The 18,109-nt window shown below is 39.7% G+C and overlaps 1 protein-coding gene across 1 annotated transcript in view; it reads left to right on the top strand.

Annotated features, from left to right (window-relative positions):
* Positions 1 to 18,109, top strand: part of SLCO5A1 (solute carrier organic anion transporter family member 5A1) — an 81,252-nt gene that overhangs the window by 28,592 nt on the left and 34,551 nt on the right. The window contains exons 2-3 of the mRNA XM_061995604.1: positions 4,183 to 4,315; positions 12,812 to 13,038. Of these exons, the coding sequence (XP_061851588.1) occupies positions 4,183 to 4,315; positions 12,812 to 13,038 (360 nt within the window). The remainder of the gene's footprint in view (positions 1 to 4,182; positions 4,316 to 12,811; positions 13,039 to 18,109) is intronic.

Here is an 18,109-nt window from a genome sequence, read left to right as displayed (position 1 = left end):
AGGATATTTTTACTTATCCACAATCTATGTCAGAGGTAGAGCTATGATCTGAAAGACCAAGTTTGGCAGGACTGGGTCAGTCTATCCCTCGTCATGGAAGGGAAGGTGCACATGAAAAGATGTGTTTGCTAGTGCAAACTCCTCACCACAACACTGAGTTCTGTAGAGAAAAGGGAAACTTTGAAGAGTCTGCAAGGTCTTTGAAATTGTCTTGTTTAAATACTATGTAATTTTAGTAGGCTAACCCGTGCTTTGGTTTGAAGATGTAAGATCCTACATCAGAGCAGCAGCAAGCTATGACAGGCTCCTGGGGAAAAGCTTTCTGCAAGATTCAGTCTGATCTAGTTGTGTTGAATGTCTTCAGTAGTTCTCAGATGGCTCTAATTCTGCTGGGAGTGGGTGACCTGCAGACCCTTTTTTCTAGAGGGACTCACGTTTCAACTTGTAGAAGGTACATCATCTGTATTTTATCATTGGAGATTTTATACTATAGGTTTTTATGACTTAAGAAATGTGGAGACAACTTGCAAATCTAAGCATTAGTCAAAGTTATGGCTGTGAGGCTAAAAGACAAATATGGGATTTCCTTAAGTGCAATTTGAAAATTCATCTGGATAGCATATGTCCTGCCTCTACATTGCAGTACTTCATCATGTCTCCTGATAAAAGTGTTTGTTATCTCTCTTGTTGAAACTAGTGCAACTGCCTAGACCAAAATCCCAGATCATGGCCCAAAGAGGGAGGACCTGAAAGAGCCAGCAGAAGTGCCAGGCAAGGGACTGAAAGGAAAGTGCTCCTACATCATCTACATATTTCAGGACATTTTTCATGCAGAGCTGGAAATCTTCTAGTGACTTGAGTGGAAACAGTTGTCCATAGACTTTTTAATTTGTGAAGCAGATTTAGTTTTGATGATGCTGTTAGTGAATCTATTTCCAGTTTAGTTTCGATGATGCTGTTATTGAATCTATTTCCAGTTTAGTTTCCTTTCCACATCAGCCAGTAATCTTGGTGGCCTGTTAGGCAATCAGGAACCTCTTTATTTGTGGGCATAGCTGTGAGGGCTGAGACCAGAATTTCAAGGGTCCAGAGCCCTGGAGGAGCCTGCTAGGGTGATTCTTGGAGATGGCTCACCCTTCACTGCCATAGCAAGGTTTGGAGGTCTGGGGCAGATATTTTCAAGTACTTAATTTTGAAATACTAAAATATTTTACCTACCATGCTCTATCTTTAGTCCTAGAAGTTCAAATCAATTTTTTGTATTTACTGTCTGGTTTCCAATAGTGGCAATTACTAGGTGCTGAGGAAAGTGCTGCAAAGTGTCTTAAAATGGAACTGATCTGCTTACAGGTTTCCTCCTGCCCTGGATGAGGCACATGGAAGCTCTCCGTTTTCTGAAACATGCTGTGACACGCTCTCTGTTATATTAAAAAAAAAAAAAAAAAAGTTTGGAGCCTGAACAGTATACAGTCATTTTAAAATACTTTTGAAAGTATTGACAGCATGCCCTCCTTTAATGGAGCACAGTGCACACTGTTGTTTTTGTCTTTTCTGTACAGTATTTCTGCTTACAAAGAAAACCTTTCGAAGTTACCAGGTGTATAAAATACACTGTCTAGAGTAGTGCTTCTAAGTCGAAGCAGTTGCTTCATTTTGCCTGTTTCAGGGGTGGGACTGAAGCTGAATACATGCAGCATAAGAATTTTTTTCCGAATACTGAAATGAATGGATTAGGTCACTCTTTTACTCCTTTTGTGTATCCACTGTAAACTTCTCAGAGACCTGAGTTTGCTGTAGTTGTTTGAATTAACTTTCCAAGCAAACATTTATAGAAAAAAAAAAAGTTATAGTGGATGAAGGTTGTTTTTTTTCTCCCCCATTCTCATGATTTGGATTTTGCAAATAACAGTTACTGTGAGGTTTCTCTAACCACTTACTGCTAAGCAGCAATGTTACAATGCCTAATGGAGCATTTTAGGCATACAGAGAATTGTTAGCAATCAATCCATGAGGGAACATGATTGGAATAAATTTAAATAGTGAATATGGTTCTGGAAACTGTTATTCAAAAAAGACTTCAGGAAAATCTAATTATTTGGAATTCCAGTTTCAGAAAAACTGAAAATGTGTTTAAGAAAAGGTAACTTAAAAGTGATAAATGGGTTCAATCAATTTGTAGTCTGGAAGCATTTTTTTTTGCTAAAGACAGTGTACCTTTTGTGGGAGCTTCTGTGATTTTTTTTTTTTTCCCCTGCAAGATAGCTCTCAGCAGCCCCCTCATTCAGGAGAATGTTATTTTTCTTCTTATTTCAAAACATAAAATGAAAATGTACAAGTTATTTTGCTTTGATCAGGCAGATTTAGTGATTTCTTTTTGTTTGTTTTGTCTATGAGATATAATCTACTATAACTAGTAACACAGAAACCCAAGCTCTAACCACTCAATCATTCCTCTGTTGCTGCAGTATAGGATGCAACATGTCTGATTGAGTGTGGGATGAAAGAATGAAGTCTACATACTACCATGGAGAGAGACTGGTCCACAGAAACCGTGTGGAGATAGAAATTTTGTGGCAAAGATGGTGTTTTCTGAGAATTAGATAATCAGGTTTTTTTTATGTGCCACACGTGCTTTTGGGTCTGCAGCAGCTGAGCAGGTGGTGGTATGCTGCTGGAGCTTGATTTTTGGTGGTACCAGACATGTGAGTGAATAGCCGAGACCATCCCTTACCACTCTCCTTGCCTTTCATGCTTGCAACCAGACAGTATGGGAAGCAGGGCAGAAGCATCTTAGAAGGGATGAGTACTGCAGGATGCATTAAGGAACGAATAAGATGGAGTCGGGATTGTATAGATCTTATAAAAGTTGTCTGAATTTAAGGTTATTATAACTGACTTCGACTTAGTTCAAAAATTGATTTGGACTTTGCAGAAGTAGAATAGGAAAGGACTGGAATGGGCAATATTTAAGAGCAAGACAAATGACAGCCTTTAAATTATCCACCTTTCAAAACCATATAGTCAGCATATAGACCAGATGTTTTTGTCTGCTTGTGCTGGTGTGTCACAACTATACCTCTGCTGAGAGATGCAAAAAAGTTTCCTGGATCCCAGATCCAGTATCTTTTCCTTGCATCTGTCTCCCCTTTGCTCTTGACAGCACTGCCACACAAGCCAAAGGGGAGCTGCCATGTTCTTTTACATATGTCGTGGTATGGATGACTGAAGGACCAGAACTGGAGACTGTAGTCTGAAGGGTGTATTGTAGAAGACATAGCAGATAAGAGCCTTCCATTGGTATTTCCTACTCTATTATCTCAAGTGATCAGAGTTTTGCTGTCGTCCAGTGTTGAGACAGTAATGATGTAAAATGCGTTTCTATATAGAGTCATAGAATGGCAGGGTTGGAAGGGACCTTTAGAGATCATCTAGTCCAACCCCCCTGCAGAAGCAGGGTCACCTAGATCAGGTCACATAGGTACAGGCGGGTCTTGAAGACTTCCAAGGAAGGAGACTCCACAACCCCTCTGGGCAGCTTCATTTTAATAACTTCTTAAATTAGGAAATTTCTTTCAAAATAACATTTTAAATTTAAAAGATCAAATATTCTGAACAAGACAGGAGTCTCTCAGGAAATACATTAGATGTGGTCTGCTGAATCAGTGTGTAAAACAGGGGCAAGTCTACATCTACACATATAAAAAATATACTTCTGTTGATCTCTAGAATAGGAATATTTGATTTCTTAACTTTAGTGATTATTTTAAATCCTGTGTTAGTCTGATAGTAACTGAGCTGGTATGTTGCACTTTGTTATTTGCTGTCTTACATAATTTTCACCCATTGCTTTTCTGATTGCTTACCGTAGTGTTATTTTTTATTATGTATTAAATTTTATTTTAAATGAAATATGTTACCAAATATGAAAAATATTGTCAAAGTCAAGTATGATTTCCATCCAGAATACTAGAGTAGTATATACTTCTGTCCATGATTTGCCTGCAAATGTACATAAAGCAGTAATTCTCTTATGTTGGAGAAGTTGCTGCCTTTGAAAGTTGCAAAAAAGAGGCCTGAAGACCTCTAGTTTAATAAGTGTGTTTTACTTTCAGATTTTATGTGTAAATTAGTAATGAAACATTTTTTTTATTGATATACGACTCTGACCTTTTATTTCCTCAGCCATCATGTATGTAATGGGAGCACTTGGTCCTGCAGCTGGATACTTGCTAGGAGGACTTCTTATTGGTTTCTATGTGGATCCTAGGACAACTGTTTATATTGACCAGAGTGATCCTCGATTCATTGGAAACTGGTAAGGATCAAGGTTTTTTCAAAACTACTCCCTAAGTTTCTGATAGGGAATTGAAACAGGTTGGGAGGCCCTTGAGGGATTATTTAAGTTTCTAGAACGAGTTCGAGGAAGAGGAGGTTTCTATCTACTGCTGCATGCTAGACTCCAACAGAAAGGAAGTGTTTGCCACAGAAGCTCATGGGCACATTGAATGGAAAACCTCCTACTTTTGGCTGCGCCAGGACTGTTTGTAACTGCTGTGGGTACTGAGTGACAGCACTCAGAAAACGGATGGCAGGACAGTGTATCAATTTGCAGGAGCAAAGGTAGGATGGAGTCAGAACACGGCCTCTCCAGTCTTGTTTCTTAGGGTGATGACGTGTGTTTAGGCATCAGACAGTGTAAACTGTTACATTATTCTCTACTAAATAGTAGACTTCCAGCAGTGCTGAGATGTAACAGCCATAATTGTTAGCTCATGTCTTCAGGCAGCCTCCTTTGAAACGTCTCTCTGAGGAAGGAAGTCTTGAGGAGGTTTTAACTATCTTTTCTTGGATAATTCATAAATTTGCCTTGAAGTTTTTGTGCAAGTTCAGAAAAGTTCATTATCCCAGAAGAGGACCTTTGCTTTGTAGGTATAGGGTGCAATGTCAGTTCTCATGCACTGGGTTAGTGTTTAAACTGTGTCGTCGCAGTCAGACTGTATCCATTTCTGTTTATCCTATGACAGTTTGATCTGAAAAGTTATCTCTTTGGAGAGTCCTTAAACCTTTGAAGACTTAGTTTGCTTTAATTGTCTTACTTAGTCCAAGAGCATTTCTGCAGAGGACCATATTGCTGAATTTTCAACAAGAGAAAGGCAAACTTGAGTGCTCAGTTAGTCTATGACTAATGACTCAGAACTCTCATGTTTATACTGACTTATTTTACAGAAAAAAAACCCGTCCTATGAATGTACTGCAGTGTCAAAAATGTGCTTTGACTATTATTGATTAAAAATTTTCATTCAAAGCAAAGTATTAGATATTCTTTGCATAACTCTTACATTCCATGTGTTTTTAAGGACATGTCAGAACTGGTAATCAGCATCTGACCAACTGAAAATTGTGAACATTTAAAACTAGCTTACATGTACATGAATTGATGTCATAGCCAAATATGTAAGAGTGGAGTGCCACCAAGATGATCAGGGCACTAGAACATCTCTCCTGTGAGGAAAGGCTTTTTCAGCCCAGAGAAAAGAAGACTAAGGGGGCATCACATTAACAGAAGTATTTAAAAGGTGCATGTTGAGAGGATGGGGTGGCACTTTTTTTTGGACAAGGGATAATGGGCATAAGCTGGAACACAAAAAGTTCCACTTAAACATAAGGAAAAACATTTTTACTCTGAGGGTGACAGAACACTGGAACAGGCTGCCCAGAGAGATTTTGGTGTCTACTCCTCTGGAGGCTTTCAAAACCTGCCTGGGCGCCTTCCTGTGTGATTTGATTTAGATCACACAAAGGAGGCACATACAGGATAACCAAGGGTTCGGGCCCAGCCAATGTGGCTTTACGAAGGGCAGGTGCTGTTTGACCAGTCTGATCTCCTTGTATGACAAGATGACCCACTTAGTGGATGAGGGAAAGACTGTGGATTTAGTCTTCCTGGAATTTAGTAAGGCCTTTGACACAGTCTCCCACAGCATCCTTTTATAGAAACTGACTGCCCGTGGCTTGGATGGACCTACTCTGAGGTGAGTGGAAACCTGGCTGGACGGCAGGGACCAGAGAGTGGTGGGAAATGGAGTTAAATCCAGTTGGTGGCTGATCACCAGTGGCGTTCCACAGGGCTCACTGTTGTGGCCTGTTTTAACATCTTTATCAATGATCTGACGGAGAGGATTGAATGCACGCTCAGTAAGTTTGCAAGTGACACCCAGCTGGGTGGGTGCACAGATCTGCTTGAGGACAGGAAGGCTCTTCAGAGGGACCTGGACAGGCTGGAGCAATTGGCTGAAACCTATTGAATGAGATTCAACAAGGCCAAGTGCTGGATCCTGCACTTCGGCCACAACAACCCCATGCAATGCTACAGGCTTGGTGCAGAGTGGCTGGAAAGCTGTCCGTCAGAAAAAGACCTGGGGGTGTTAGTTGACAGCCAGCTGAACATGAGCCAGCACTGTGCTCAGGTGGCTAAGAGGGAAAATGGCCTCCTGGCTTGTATCAGAAACAGTGTGGCCAGCAGGACCATGGAAATGATTGTGCCCTTGTACTCGGCACTGGTGAGGTCACACCTTAAATACTGTGTTCAGTTCTGGGCCCCTCACTACAAGAGGGACATGGAGGTGCTGGAGCGTATCCAGAGACCAGCAACAAAGGTGGCAAAGGGTCTAGAGAACAACTCTCATGAGGAGCAGCTGAGGGAGCCAGGGATGTTTAGCCTAGAGAGGTAGAGGCTGAGAAGACATATGATCACTCTGTACAACTGCCTGAAAGGGAGCAATAGTGAGGTGAAGGTTGATCTATTCACTCCAGTAATGGATGACAGGACAAAATGAAATGGGTTCAAGTTGCACCAGGGAAGGTTTAGATTAACATTAGGAAGAACTTTTTCACTGAGAAATTTGTTAGGCATTGGAATGGGCTGCCCAGAGAGGTGGTAGAGTCACCATGACTAGAAATAAATCAAAAGATGCATAGATGAGGTGTTGAGGGGTATGGTTTAGTTTAATGTTGGGCTTGGCAGTGTTAGGTCAGTGATTGGACTCAATGTTAAAGATCTTTTCCATCCATAATGATTCTATGATTCTAGGTGGTCCTGCTTTAGCAGGGAGGTTGGACTACATGATCTCTAAAGTTCCCTTCTGACCCCTACCATTTTGTGATTCTATGATTCTGCTTTTCCTCAGAAGAAGGAGCGGCAGGGATAGATGTCCAGTGCCAGGATGGGTCCCTGGCATCCTATGGGAATGCTGTAACCACCAAGCTCCATGGCAAAAGTTGTGAGAAGTCACCTATTACAACAATTTCTGTGGTGTCATGGTTTATGCCCATCAGGGAACAAAAGACCACGATTAGCCTCAAGTACCAAAGACCTGAGGATTGCCAAAGGGCAGGGAGAGTTTAATTGCTGCTTTATAGTCCCGGACTAAACAGACCAGGCTACTCGGCGTGGGGAAGAAAACAGAAAATAATTTAATCCAACACCAACTAAAGCATAACCACAAAACCCCAAAACATAACCAACACAAAACAACACAGAACAGCACAATGATGAAGAGCACAACCAGCCCTTTAAGACCACCTTCTGCCCATCCCTCCCCTCTTCCCAGACTCAGAGCCCTGATCCTGGTGTCTTTATCTCCTCCCCCTTTGAATGGCTCATGGGGGCAGGGAGTAGGGATTTCAGTCAGTCTATTCCTCATAGCTTCTGCCCTTTGTCTCTCCTCAGGGCAGGCGGGCTCTGCACCAGTCCTTCCTGCACCTCCACAGGGTTCCTCACACACCCAGCAGCCTTGCATGGGCTGCTCCGATGTGCGTTCATCCCAAAGGCTGCAGCTCCTCTCTGCCTCTCGTGTGGGGCTGCTCTGTGGCGCTCAGGCTCTCCAGCACGGCCTGCGCCATGGCCGCCTCCTCACACAGTCTCTCTCCCGTCTGGGCGCACTCACCCGGACCTGCTGGGGGCACTCAGTCCTGCCATTGCCCTCCAATGGTTTGCAGGGGTACAGCCTGCATTCTCGCCAAGGGTCGCAAAGGGGTCTCCAGTCTGGTGCTCTTCCTTCCTTCCTCCTTCTTTGACTGTGGGATCTGCATGGTCACCTCCATCTTGTATCACTCTTACACCTCCTTCCAAGCACTTCAAATTCCCATCCTTAAATAGTGATGACAGAGCTGGGCCAGAGGTGGGTCTGAACTCAAGAGCCGGGGGAGAGTCTGAGAACTCTTTACCAGGTCTTCACTGCAACTCACTCCCCGTGTTATCAAGCAAAAGCTGCTCCTTGCTAAACCATGACATGTGGGCAGGTTTTGAGAACTTCTACTATATCAGACCTTACAAGTAAAATAAGGAAAAACACCTAGTTTGGGCATTCAGAAGTTTGTATATCAAATTGCTTAATAGATTTTATGTATATCATAGAATGGATATATCTAAGGTTTTATGTCACCTGGATGAGTACTTCGGCAATTTCAGTTTTGCACAGGGGTGGTGATGCAAATATCATTCAAGCAAGGGCAGGAAATCAGTTGTCACTGGATCTCAGCAGGCGAGTCGTATTCTAGCCAACACAGAGAAGTAAAAGTCATTCTAAGTTTCCATTTTCTGTCATGTTGGTTAAATTTGTAGAGTCTGGCTTTCCCTGAAGGGTGATCTGGGTCCTTGTATTACTCTTTCATTTTTTGTCTATCTCAAATTTCTCTCTTCTAAATTTCTAAAAAGTATCATTTCTATCAAATGTCTGATAATTTGTTTCAGACTATGGTGGCCTCATAAAAGTTTGGTGGTGTTCAATAGCATCTGCACCTCATTCTCTTTTATCTTTCAGAGGCTTTATGTACACATTAAAATGAAGACTCTCACGATGTGAGGACTGGTCCCTTGTCCTTTGCCACTCACTGACTGCTCGGTTGCAAAGAGCTCTGGAAGTGTATACTTTCATTCCAGTGAAATGTATTTTCTGGGACGGTGACATTTTCCCCTTGCAGAGAAGTGCCACGTAGCCAAGTTAATTTTTATTTATGTAATCTAACAATTTGAAATAGAAGAATAGAACTTACTTCAGCTGACATGCTTTTTAAAAGTAGAGCGTAGCTGAGATAAGTTAATGGGCAGTTGTATTTGAGATTTCTTAGCTTTGTCTCCTTTAAAGTGAATTGATGCCTTTGATTCCCCACTTTCCTGTATTATTTCCTGTAAAGTTTTTAACTTAGCTTATTGCAGAGACCCTGCAAAAAAAATCCATTATTAAAGGAAGTAATGGTTACATACAAAATAGTGAGTACATCAGCTATGATACATGACAACAGAAATTGCAGTAAAGTCTACTTTTTACTTACACTGTTTCTTTCTAAGGGGTGTATTGGATATGTGCAGGACAGGTAACTTGGTTTATCTCTTCTGAAACCTCATAAAAAGTAAGAGGCTGTTTCTCAAGGTTATCTCTGATCTGATTCTTCCTTGAGCTTCACAGATCTTGAGTTTGCGCTATTGGTTTTGGCATGTCTGGGCTTTTTGTAGGTGCTCTGGGCTAAATTACAGGCCAACTGTCTAAACCAGCCCATCACACATTTAAAACTACTTTTTATTCAAATACTTAAAAATGCTTTTTATTCAAATGTGGTAACTGTAGGGATATCATTGCTCGTGTTATTGTCTTTGAGAATTATTAATGAGCTATATAGAGATCTCATTAGTTGTGGAGTAGCCCTTGGTAGTCTGTCACAGGATTTGAATCAAAATTTCTTTTGCTGACACTTTTCTGAGTGTTTGCCTTGTTCTGAATCTTATACTTGGATCTTCCCATAGAGTCTTTAATTGACATTCCACACAAGAAGTTTAAAGAAATTCCTCCAGCACTATCTGGTCCTTCCTTAGCTTTAAGTGTTTTTATTTGAGGTCCTAGTGCTTGTGCAAGTGTCTTTGAGGTATTCTCCTGCATATTTTCATTGACTTTTAGAAGACAGAAAGTCAAAAGGTTTTTAATTAATTCAGGTCATGTTCTGACCTCTCATTTCCCATTGTGGGTGTCATTATTTTTGATAGTGTCTTTTGTGTGTTTTTCAATTATTTGATATGTTTCCAGGAAGATGTGAAGTGTAGATGGTACAGATAATTGCATCCAGTACTGCATTTTTGACATCTCCAGCACTCAGTATGCTTCCGTAATGGTCCCTTTGGATTTGAATTTCATCTGGAGCTACATCACAGGCCCTGTTTCCTTTGCTGTTTCATACCGAGTGGGCGGTTTCAGATTTCTGCATATTATTGCCACAGATTGTTTCTTTGATCAATGCCTTTGCAGCTTATGCCTTTGAGATCCTGAAGGGGATGTTACTACATTTTTATATAGTCTAACAATTTATTCTGATAGCGATGACTAATCCTCCTAAAAGTCTGGTTTCTAATCCATTATGTTATCAGCTAAAATGAATGAATGGAGGATTTTCTGTTTGTATAATATTAAAATTAATCAAAACTTTCAGTCACTTAGCTTTACCTCACAAAAGCTTCCCTGACAATCTTTCTAACAAAAATGGTGTTACACATGTCTGTTTATTTGGTGTTTGCCTTTGAATATCCTTTTATCACAGAAACCATTACAGTGCATAAAAGTGCAATTGCATTACAAATATGAGGCCAAATGTTTTTGTTTCTTGTGCAAGTAATCCTGTCAACTCAGTACTTTTAAATGTTTAAAGTTTGAACAAATATATAATAGGTTGCTTCATGCTGTATCTTCCTTGTTTAAAGATGTACCGAATGTACGAAAAACGTAAAAATTGTTTTGTAGACTGTGATTTGAAAGCAAAGAGCTTCTGTCTTTCATTGTCATGGTTTGATATTGCACTAATGTGATTGACTTCACTGAAACTTCCAAACACTGTAGTGGATTGACCTTGTCTGGCTGACAGGTGTCCACCCACCTACTCTCTCACTCCTCCTCCTCAATAGGGCTAGGGGAGAAAACATGATGAAAAGATAAAGACGGAACACTCAGCAGTTACCATCATGGATGAAACACATTTGCCTTAGGGGAATTAATTTAATTTATTGTCAGTTAATAACAGAGTAGGATAGTAAGAATTAAAAACAGAACTACAAACACTTTCCACCTACCCTTCTCTTCTTTCAAAGCTCAACTTCACTCCCGACTGTTCTACTTCCTCCACTTCAAGTGGTACAGGGGAATAGGGATTGCAGTCAGTTCAGAACACTTTGCCTCTGCTGCTTCTGTCTCCTTACACCCTTCCCCTGCTTAAAGGGGAGTCCCTGCCATGGGAGATGGTCTTTTATTAACTGCTCCAGTGTGAGTCCCTTCCATGAGGTGCAGTCTTTCAGGAATGAGCTGCTCCAGCATGAGTACCCCACAGGGTCACAGATCACGACAACAAACCTGCTCCAGTCCAGCCTTGACTTCTCTCCACAGGCTGTAGTTGCTGCCAGAAGCCTGCTCCAGCACAGGATCTCCACAGGCTGCCGCAGAAACTGGTCTTATATTGGGTCTATGGAGGGCTTTAGCTCGAGCACCTGGAGTACTTCCTACCCTGGGCCGTTTTGCTCACATCCTGTCACTCACCTCACACAGATACTGTGCAGTATTTTTTACCCTTTCTTAAATAAGTTACTACAGAGGTACCACCAGCATCACTAATGGGCTCAGCTTTGGCCAATGGTGAATCTGTTTTGGAGCTGGCTCTGTCTGACATGAGGGCAGCTCATGGGGTCATCTCACAGAAGCACCCCTGCAGCCCATAAACCTAGTACAATTACATTATAGTGCCAATGCACTTTCGGTACCTGGGAAGAAGTCTTTAGATGAATTCTGAGGTTATCCTTCTTTGTGGAAGCATCCACATTTCCCTGTAATCTTTCATTGCAAGGTGAACTTAAGAGGAGAAATTGTGCTATCTGATACTCTGCTGGGAGCCTTCTGACTGTAGAAGGTTAATTCTTTTCTAGTAAGGCTCTTTTGCCTGTGTTGCTGTGGTAAAAGTTCATTAAGCTTCTTGGCCTCAGGGAGGATAACTGTATGCTTGGAGTCTGAAGGACACTTTTCTGGCATCCCATACATTGCCCCTTCTGTGGATATGTCTGAAGTCATTCGGTGTGAGCCAAGGGATCATTGCAGGGTTGCTTATATCCTGTTCTTAAAAGAAAGGGTGAGAAGAAGGAATTCTTTGTGAAGTGATATTTCAGGTTGTGGTCATAGAAGGAAACTGCAAAGTATTAGGCATAAACCCTGGTGTGAACTCCAACCTATCAGTTGTTTACAATCAGGCTTTGAGAGTTCTTCACTGGGAATGGAGAGAACTGGACAGGGCAGTGAGAGATAGGCACTGAAGAGCAGAACAGGTTTAACCCTGATGTATCCATCTGGACATTTTATCTTTGCATACCATGGATAACTTTTCCCGTGTTCCCAGAGGAATACTCTATTACTTTACTAGGAATTATCAAAGGAAGACAATGTAAAAGTAAATGTCTACTTGTCAGGCACTTGGTACTGAATAATTAGCAAAAGTGAAAATATACAGGAACTCAAAGCTGACACTATTTCATATTAATATTTGGTGGGTTCTAAATAAATACATCTTTCAGCAGACAAGCCAACAGAAACATATTCTAATTAAGGATTTTAGTTCACTGAAGATTTTCCCCCACTCCAAGCCCTTAATCTCAGTGTCAATATTCCATATTTTGCAAATATGACTTTCCAGCCAGTATAGCCTGTATTAATCACTTTGGGATTTTTGTTTTTTTTAAATGTCATATAATGTATTGGTTTTCATTTCTATTCCTGTCTTCTGTTATTAGGTGGAGTGGATTTCTCCTTTGTGCCATTGCAATGCTCCTTGTGATATTTCCCATGTTTACTTTTCCAAAAAAGCTCCCTCCTCGACATAAAAAAAAGAGAAAGAAAAAGAAGATGAACTCTGATGATGTTTCAAGTGATGATGAAGTGATGAAAGAGAAAACAAATTGCAAAATACAAACAGACACTGCAGTTCCTGCTTCTATGGGATTTGGAAAGAATGTTAAAGGTGAAGTTTGTTTTTCATTTTTAAATGTTTTAAATTTTGTATACAGTATTATCTGGGATTGTATGGCTGTAACTGGAGGCAGTTTTGGCATACTGTATTTAATACTGTGTTTTGTTATTGGGATGTTAATAGATAATCATCGTCTAAAATTAGAAAATGTAGTGATCAGTGTAAGACATCCAGTTACTTAAATTACTGAAGTGTTTCATGTGCACCCGTAACAAGCAGGTAGCTTATTTCCTGTAGTTATTGGACCTCTATTGCCCGACATATTTGTGTGCCCTATAGTTTATAACAATCATGCTTCCATTAGGCTGTCCTTCATAGAATAAAGTGCTCTTGTAAAATATAAGTGAAATGAGTGGAAAGAATTCTGGTATGTGGTTTCAATTACACTCATGCATTTGGATGAGTTAATGGAGAAAGATTAATGTTTCATATACCTTTACTGTGGTAAGGTGTATGCGAGCTGTTTGTGAGCTGTTCATATGCTGAAAGCTAGGACAAATGAAACCTGTGCTAATTTTGAAGCAAGAAGAAATCAAAAGATTGACAAGTAGCGGACGTTTTTATTTTATTCAAAAAGTAAACTGTTAATGTGAAATCCAAAAGTAAGTAATAATCATTGGTAAAATGCTGTGGGAGGAGGGACAGTGTTGTTAAAAATTAATTAGTATGAAGCATGTACTTATGGAGTGGACAATATAGGCTTAACAGTGTCATGATATTGAATAGGAATGAATGTACCTGAATGCTGTTGTGTCCTCAGATTCCATGACAGGAATACTGGTTGTGCTGTTTTGTGGTAGCCTGATGAATGCAATGGGACTAGGAGAAACTATGAAATGTCATTTGTACCATTAGATGTAATTTGAACTCAAAACCTCAAGCATTTATTTGTTGACATGAACATTTAATGTTACTTTTTCATTGGGTTTCAGTCAAGGATATAATAACAGATAGGGTTTTGTTTGGTTTTTTGTTTGTTTTGTTTTTTTTAGAAGAGACATTTATGATCACTCTTTGTATTGAGTAGATAATGCCCAGCAAAACCAGTGTGCTGGTTTTAGATTAAATCCGGTCTAAGTCTAAGTAATTTTTGCCCATATGTATATTGATTTTACTCCACATTACATCTGTACTCTCAGGATACCTAAAGTTGCTGTTAATTTCTGTGGAAGTAAGGTAAAAATAGGAGACCAGAATTTGCTTGTGGTGATTTTATTACTTTATAAACCAGCATCTTAAGGCATAGGGCAAGCAAGGTAAACCAGCAATATCAGATCTTTCAGAACTATGTTCTCCTTTTGTTTGCAAACTAGCTATAAAATAAGTTGTGGAAAAGCGAGAAAAGTGCATTGTTTGCTGCCTTCTTTGAAAACTCTATTTCCCTTATTTATAAGTCCTTATACATAATGTTTTCGCCCTAATACATAAAGCTAATTGTGGGGATTTTTTAGCCTTCAAGCCCACTGGTCTCAGATTAGCAAAAGTAGTTCAGAGCTACTCATGATGTCACTACAAGCACAACAGATACACAGAAAACAAGTATTCTTTTAGGAAAATGTTCCTAATAGTTTTTTTCACAGAAATGAAAACTTCTGTATATCTCATTTTAGCATGTATTTCTTTGATTTGTGTTTGCCTAATTGTGTACCATAAGCTCTACAAAATCATGTATTAATATCTTAACAGAACTACCAAATTAGAGCTTTTCATATACAAAGCTTTTCATTTTTTCTAGAGGAGAAACTTCATCAGTACAACAGTGAAAAGCAGCACTGTATTCCACATGTCAGAAGGAGACCAAACACGTCGAGATAACACAGAGAAAAGTATTTTGCTATAAGATAATAATAGCTTTCCCATTAGGTGTCATTTACCCTAGCAAAGAGGGCCTGCAGCAGGAATGCACTATCATTTAATTATTTTTCAAGTTTAAGTGGGCTTTATGGAATGTGATCATGCCTCGGGCTTCTCAGTTGAGGTAATTTCATTTATAATGGGAAGGAAAAAAGGATTGCATGTGTCTAAGTCCTTTAGCATTGCTTCTTCTGAGATGCCATGTACATTTTATGCTTTCCATTGAATTTCAGGGCTTCATCTCTTTATAGCACGATGGGCAGAAACTCCACTTAAGCATTAGCTGGGAGACAGATGATTTAGTAGGTCATGTCTTCTGTCCTGCGCTAATAAATATCACTGATGTCGTAGTCTGCCATGACAGGGGTCAGTGCCATTAAATCTGTAAAATCTGTTCAGCTTTAGTGAGAAGAGTATCAGGGAAAAGAATTCGTTTTTATCTGCTGATATGATATTGTCTTACCCAGGAAGCTGAACAAAATGATTCTTCTCTTGCTTATGTGCTCTTTTCCCATAAGTTAGTTCTCTAGACTGGTGAAAAGCAATTAAAAAGGCGTGATGGGAGAGGACCAAGATCCTTTTTTTCCTGCAGTAGTTGCCAATATAGGCTGAAGAAACTATCTCCATCTGCAAGCAGTCTCCAACTTCAGTGACCCAAGCTTTATTTTGGCACACAACAGATCTGAGATTAAATAAAAATACAGATATGTCTTTGCTTTTCTCATGTTTTGAGATGCAAGGGCTTGGAATTCGGTCTTTTCTTATTTATGTTACAAGTAAAAAAACGTGAGGGAGAATGCATCTGAGACAGATATAAAAATTGTTAAATAAAACATTAAATAGGTCAGAGGAGGAAAAAAGTTGGATGTAGTTTATTGAGAGGAATAGAGGTAGTATAGATAACACGAGCTAGAGGAGATTTTTAATGAAGAAGCCATGGTTCTGTCCCATAAATGCAGATAAATCATGAACCTGAGCAGACAAAACCACTGTTTTCATTTATTACATGGATACCCTTAGGGGTTTGTACCATGGAAATTCTATCTGCAGTCCTTTTTACTTACTATTATAATGAAACTTACTGTGCAATCGAATAAAGGAGCAGTCTAAATAAAGCAAATGTATATATTACCTAAAATGTACTGACTTAATCTGAAGAGTGTTAATTAGTTACACATATTTTGCAATCTTTGTGGGTTTCTTTTAATGTTTTGAGTTTTGTCCCTATGTACAGCCCTTTCTTAAATGTGGAATATTTCTGTCTGTATTTTCATGTCTACCATCTGTCCAATGCTCTCCCTAGTCAGTCTCTGCCAGTGACAGAGACATGATAATAAAACTTGTCAGGACATCAGCAAAGGTAAAAGAAAGTCCTAAGGGGCTTGTAGCTGTAGGGTTAGATCACTGCAGTGCTTCCCCAGGGATCGGGATTGGAGTTTCCACAGTACCTGAGGGGTTAGTTGGCAGGGTTCAGAGGAGGAGGAAGAGGCAGTTGGGGGACAGGGACGGAAGGGGGGGGGGGGGGGGGGGGGGGGGTGCTTGCTGATCACCGTAAATGTCAGAGTTCAGAGACCATGGGCTGGGTATTCTGCCTCTTCTTAGGCCATCTTGAAGAGCTCAAAATAGAAAAGGTTGGCAGGTCCTTGTGCAGTGTTAGCTGGAGCCTGGAGGAGATATTCTAAATCAACTTAACAAAAGCAATAATCAGATCAAGCTGGCTCTGAACTTAACTACACTTGATGGGATATTAGGGGCTCTTCAATGATCCAGGTACCACCCAGGTACTTAAGGCATGTCCTCAGAGTGCTTTAGGAATCAAGTTGAATGAGGTTGTTTAAGTGGTATGTGAGCAGATAAAGGAATGAAATACATGGCAAAATATTATTCTGAAGTGTAGTGATTAGCTCCATGCAGAATATATTTGAAGTAGTTGTCTGTGACTGAAAATGTTCATTTCCGTTCTGATAAATGAATCAGAAGTTCTGTCTCAAATTTTCAGTCTGCTTTGTACTGTGCCAGAGCAGAAGCTACCCCTGAAACCTCAGTGTGGAGGTGGCCTCCTACAAACTTTTATAGTGCTGTGCAGTCTTGGACCCTGCAAAAGGGAGGTCCTGCAGTTAATATCTGTGTCACCCTTACAAAGTTCTTCACTGATGGACTAAAACAGGACAGTGCTCTAGACTGATATGGTTTATTCCCTTGGTTGTACTCATTGCATCAGCTTGAGCTAGAAGCGTGAAACAGGAATAAAAGAAAATACATGCAGTGATGTAAAAAGGAAGTGAAGACAGAATTATTTGAGTTTTTAATTGAAGTTCTGTTTACAGTGCTTTAAGACTTTTGCTTAGAGGAGTATATTAACAAACATTTCAATTGTTTGCAGATTTTTCTTATGCTTTTCCTCTTACCATGATTTAAGCAGTGATCCAGTGAGTGAAAATGAATACTAAGTAGAGAAAAAAATATTGTCAAAGACCATAAAAGGAAGAAAATAGCCAGTAGACAAGCCAACCAGTCCAGCAAGGCAGGTTCCAGTTTCCTCTTGATTACATATTAGTTTGAGAAAGAGAAAGAGAGAAAAAAAAAAAGAAATAGAGAAATAGAAAGAAAAAGAGAGAAAGGAAGGATGTATGTTTTAAGATTTAAATTACTGCACAGAAGTGTAAAGATGTTTGCAAATATACAAAAGATCATTCCAGTTTTAGGAATGTAATTGATAAAGATAATAAACAATAACAAAGAGATACAATAATAAACAATAATAAAGATTTATTTGTTAAATGACAGAATGAGGGATACTGCAAGTTCTCACAGGTTTGTTTCAGATGCACACTTGCAAAAACAAGAGGTGTTTTTTGAAGACCTTCTAATAATCAGATCCTGACAGGTTTAGAAATGGCCTTGAAATCAAAGCCTAGGCCTATGGCTAGTCACGAAAAAATAGTATGACATCGAAATGTTTTAAATGCATGATTGATTGTGTAGTACAAAGGATCCTTAAAATTCTTAGCATTTTTGCTTTTTACTAGAGTTATTGTGGTTGAAAGATAAGAGAAGCTTACAGTGCCTTTTTATTATGTTTTAAAATTCAGAAGTGTAGTATAGGTTCTATCACACAGGATTTGACTATAATCATGGGAGAAAATCAGGGAAAACCTATTCTGAATATATATTTTTATTTGCACGTTCTTCACTATGTAGTAACTTT

This window comes from Colius striatus, chromosome 4, assembly GCF_028858725.1.
Source record: "Colius striatus isolate bColStr4 chromosome 4, bColStr4.1.hap1, whole genome shotgun sequence".
Taxonomy (NCBI): Eukaryota; Metazoa; Chordata; class Aves; order Coliiformes; family Coliidae; genus Colius; species Colius striatus.
Note: the sequence above shows the minus strand (reverse complement) of the source record. Positions and strands in the feature narration are given on the sequence as shown.